The sequence below is a fragment of the Chiloscyllium plagiosum genome, chromosome 33, assembly GCF_004010195.1.
Source record: "Chiloscyllium plagiosum isolate BGI_BamShark_2017 chromosome 33, ASM401019v2, whole genome shotgun sequence".
NCBI lineage: Eukaryota > Metazoa > Chordata > Chondrichthyes > Orectolobiformes > Hemiscylliidae > Chiloscyllium > Chiloscyllium plagiosum.
In genome coordinates, this window is record NC_057742.1 from 1 (window position 1) to 4,964 (window position 4,964).

The 4,964-nt window shown below is 44.6% G+C and overlaps 1 protein-coding gene across 1 annotated transcript in view; it reads left to right on the forward strand.

Annotated features, from left to right (window-relative positions):
• The first annotated feature begins 6 nt into the window (after nt 1-6).
• Nucleotides 7-4,964, forward strand: part of LOC122539689 (contactin-associated protein-like 2) — a 16,161-nt gene continuing 11,203 nt past the window's right edge. Inside the window, exons 1-2 of the mRNA XM_043674678.1 lie at nt 7-42; nt 882-1,121. Of these exons, the coding sequence (XP_043530613.1) occupies nt 935-1,121 (187 nt within the window). The 5' untranslated portion in view covers nt 7-42; nt 882-934. The remainder of the gene's footprint in view (nt 43-881; nt 1,122-4,964) is intronic.

Sequence of the window (4,964 nt, forward strand, 5' to 3'; positions counted from 1 at the left end):
AAAGCTATGTATCCCTAGAGCTGGACAGGCCACTGTTTGTGGGTAAGTCTCAAAATCAAATTGGGACCCAGTGCCTGCTCAGTTTTTGGCAGCTGATGATTGAATTCTATTCTGACAATTGGAATTGAAATTCTCACTGGATTGGAGTAGTGTTGGGAGGAGATTTTAATGTTCCTGAGCTGGGGAATTTCTGGATTTATGAGGGTGTGATCAGCAGTTATCTGGTGGAATATAATCTGTACCCCCATGTGAAAGCAACAAGTTGGCAAGTTTTGTTAATGAGGAGAAAGTGAAGAATGCAGATGCTGGAGATCAGAGCTGAAAAATGTGTTGCTGGAAAAGCGCAGCAGGTCAGGCAGCATCCAAGGAGCAGGAGAATCAACGTTTCGGGCATCATCCCTTCTTCAGGAATAACGTAGTCCAGAGTCCATGCAGGGTCAGTCGGTTCCGTAGACAAATGCTGAGGAAGGAGATGTGGCAGTGGTCACGAGTCTGTTTGAGGATGTGGCTGAAGAGCTTCAGGGCAGAGGAGATGACCTGGGGGGTGCTTATGCCCGAAACGTCGATTCTCCTGCTCCTTGGATGCTGCCTGACCTGCTGCGCTTTTCCAGCAACACATTTTTCAGCTAAGTTTTGTTAATGAGGCTGGTTGTGTTTGGAACCATCCTGTATTCCAAATGTTTGATCTTGCTCATTGTAATTTTATTTCTAATCTTTTTGTTACATAAGACCCTTTGGTAAGGGCTTAATTCTGAAGGCATCTTTACTTCACCTCACTACAGCCTGTTTCTGGGAGGTGGTTTGTATGTATCTCTCTCAGTCGACTTGTCCCTCACCCTCCTGTCAACTCCTACTGAGACCTTTGTTGTTTAATGTGACAGGAGCTGCCGAGTATCGGCTGAATGCATTTTTTGGCTGCCTGCGTGGTCTCCGAATGAATGGAGAAATCTTGAACCTGGAGCGGGAAGCTAACATTACAGAGGGAGTGAATGCAGGCTGTGTGGGAGAGTGCAACAGTACTGGGGTGCTGTGTCAGAACGGAGGCAAATGCATTGAGCGATATAGCACATACAGCTGTGACTGTAATTCCAGCGCCTTTGATGGGATGTACTGCCATAAAGGTACTGACTTCTAAATCAACTACATTATTCTGTATCTTTCTCTAGTTCTTTTGCTTACCTCCCTTCATTTCCCCCCCTGATTTCAAATCATCTTTGAAACCCACCCCATTCTCTCATCCCTATACCAACTAAAATAATGACGATCCAACTTGCCTTCCTCTTTGTGTAAGCTGTTCTTGTGATCAGTTTTCTATGTACTGTTCCCGCTCTTTCCAATCTCCTCTTGACAATCCTGTCAGAAACATTTGAACCCTCCATCACAAAAACTACCACTTACCAACAACCAACCGCTATCCATGGGGGTGAGCTGCCTTCTTGAACCACTGCAGCACACATGCTGTACCAACTACTCGCATTACTCTAGGTGTGACCTAACCAGGGCTTTATATAACAAAATAATGACTTTTATCCTCTTGTATTCTCAACCTGTACGTATAAGGCAATGTTGTCCTCCTCAAAGTTGAGGATAATTCTAAGTTGATAGCTATTTGAAAATTTTGAAGTGATACGTTGTGGATCCAAGTTGATGTAATTAATACATTGTAACCTCTCCAAAGCTGCTCGATGCTTTTATGGACTTTGGAATTTTCTGATTTTGGAACAAAGTTAAATGCCTAACAACAAGTGTATGAGGACTCAGCAAGATGGCTGTGACTCTGTAGAATTGCTGTGGACAGCTCTGCCTAACAGCCAAGGCATCCCTGGCCAACTTATGTGGTGGAATTATTAGTTTAAAATCTTACAGAACATATATTTGTTAATATTTGGGAGCGGGAACATGCCAAAGGGAAAAGGAGCAAGCAAACAGCAACAGGAAGGACACTCCCCTGCAGCAGCAGGCATACCAGAGACAGCAGCAACAGCAGCCTCTCCTGAACCCCCGGGGGACCTGACAGACTCTCGGGAATTTGCTGCGGCGATGGAGGGACGTACCTTGAAAGTTGGGGCTGCGATTGAGGAGATCTGTGGGGAGATTCGTGCCCAGGTCTAACCTATCGTATTCATGCTGTAGAAGCATGAGCTGAAGATGCAGGGCCTCGGGGAGAGGCTGGAGGAGGTGGAGGGTTGAACTAAGGCCTCAGAAGCTGCAATGGAGTCCTCAACCAGTCGGATCCAGGTGCTGGAGCGAGAGGTGTGGATCTTGTGAGACCATATCGACAACCTTGAAAATGGGAGGATAAATCTCCGAATTGTCAGGATCCCTAAAGGAAGGTGAGCAGCCAGTCAGCTTCTTTGAAAACTGGCTGCCGAAGTTTTTGGGCCTTCACATCGAGTCCAGCAGGCTGCAGATTGAAAGGGCTTATCAGGTTACAGTGCACAGGTCAGGGCTAGTGCAGCCCCCCCGCTTGGTCCTAGTGTACTTCCACTCATATAAGGACAAGCAAAAAGTGATAGGAGCTTCTAGATTACTGGGAAATGATCCACAGGCACTGCTGTACAAGGGGTAAAAAATCATGTTTTTCCAGGATTTCTCGGTAGCTGTAATTTGAAAGAGGAAATCCTTCGATGAAGTTAAAAAGACGCTGAGGAACCTGGGCATCCAGTACTCCATGAGATACCCCGCAGTGCTCCGTTTCAGCCACGATGACTCAGTTTATACATTTGACTCAGTGGATAAAGCTAAAAACTTTGTGGACACTTTAAAATAGATGGATTGGCCTGAAGAATACGGTTAATGTTTGTTCTCTTGTCTATCTTTCCCCATTTTTTCTCTTTTTTTTTATTCCTTTCTTTCTCCCTAACAATTTCCTTTTTGGAAAGGGGGGAACAGACCTTGGAATAAGTTGTTCCTTTTTTTTTTAATAACTGGATTTTCTGATGGGAAATTTTGTGAATGTTCTTTTGCATTTTGTTTGTTCGGTTTCTCTTTTAGTCACAAGTCAGGGTGACCTGAAGCCAGGGATGGGTGGAGTGCTCATCCTGACTTTGTCTTTTTTCTGTTGATTTAAGGATCATCTTCTTGTTTTTTTCTGGTCTTAGGCTGGGACACATTCTGGGTTTGAAGGAGTTGTGAAGGAGGGGATGTTTAGGGTGAGTGCCCTCTATAGGCAAGGGAAGAGTCTTCCATTCAAGGTTTTATAGTTGGTTTCCTTTGTAATTTCTTGGTAGTAATAGTTTATTGTTATGATAGAGTAGTTTCTGAATATATAGTTTTTCAATTCTATGAGCCTTTATTTACTTATGTTCAGTACTTTGTAAGCAGGGTTCTCCCTCCGAGGGGTTCAAGGGTCTCTGAAAGGGGTTATGGCTAAGTGTCTTATTGAATGGTGCACCTGGAACATTAAGGGAAGTCATTCACCTGTTAAAAGGAAAGAAGTGATTTTTAGCCTTAAGAGGGAGAGGGTCGATATCACTTTGTTGCAGGAAACCCATCTTGATGATGGGGAATACCCGAAATTACAACGGGGGGGTTATGACCGGGTATTCTTCTCATCCTTTACTACTAAAAGTAGGGGAGTGGTGGTACTTATCCAGAAACTCTTCCGTTCACATTATTAGAGCAGGTGAAAGATGAGCAGGGACGGTTTGTGATATTTAAAGCCCTGATACATGGGGAGGAATATGGCATTTTAAATGACTATTGTCCTCCGGTGCATCCCCTCAAATTTTTGATTAGTGCTTTCTTTAAGCTGAGTGCTTTTGGAACACGGCACATTATTATAGGGGGATGATTTTAATTGTCTTTTGGATCCGACAATGGACAGGATGCCTCTGCTCCCAACTATTTCTTCACAGGCAAAGCAGGTGGTATGCGAGGAATTGGGGCTGGTGGATATTTGGAGATGTCTTCACCCTACCGGCAGGGAGCTTTTTTTCAAACCCACATAAATGTAACACGAGGATTGACCTCTTTCTGGCTCCCTTGGCCCTCCTGGATTTGATTATGGGTTGTAAAATTGGGAATATAGCTATCTCTGATCATATTTGGAGGTTAAGGCCAAGAGTGAGGGGCTGGGTTTGAGGCACTGGCGTTTGGACCCTTTTCTCATAGAGTCATAGAGATGTACAACATGGAAACAGACCCTTCGGTCCAACCTGTCCATGCCGACCAGATATCCCAACACAATCTAGTCCCACCTGCCAGCACCCGGCCCATATCCCTCCAAACCCTTCCTATTCATATACCCATACAAATGCCTCGTAAATGTTGCAATTGTACCAGCCTTCACCACATCCTCTGGCAGCTCATTCCATACATGTACCACCCTCTGTGTGAAAAAGTTGCCCCTTAGATCTCTTTTATATCTTTCCCCTCTCACCCTAAACCTATGCCCTCTAGTTCTGGACTCCCCGACCCTAGGGAAAAGACTTCGTCTATTTATCCTATCCATGCCCCTTATAATTTTGTAAACCTCTATAAGGTCACTTTCAGCCTCTGACGCTCCAGGGAAAACAGCCCCAGCCTGTTCAGCCTCTCCCTGTAGCTCAAATCCTCCAACCCTGGCAATATCCTTGTAAATCTTTTCTGAACCCTTTCAAGTTTCACAACATCTTTCTGATAGGAAGGAGACCAGATTTGCACTCCAAGGTCTCTTTGTTCAGCAACACTTCCTAGGACCTTACCATTAAGTGTATAAGTCCTGCTAAGATTTGCTTTCCCAAAATGCAGCACCTCGCATTTATCTGAATTAAACTCCATCTGCCACTTCTCAGCCCATTGGCCCATCTGGTCCAGATCCTGTTGTAATCTGAGGTAACCCTGTTCGTTGTCCACTACACCTTCAATTTTGGTGTCATCTGCAAACTTACTAACTGTACCTCTTATGCTCGCATCTAAATCATTTATGTATATGACAAAAAGTAGAGGACCCAGCACTGATCCTTGTGGCACTCCACTGGTCA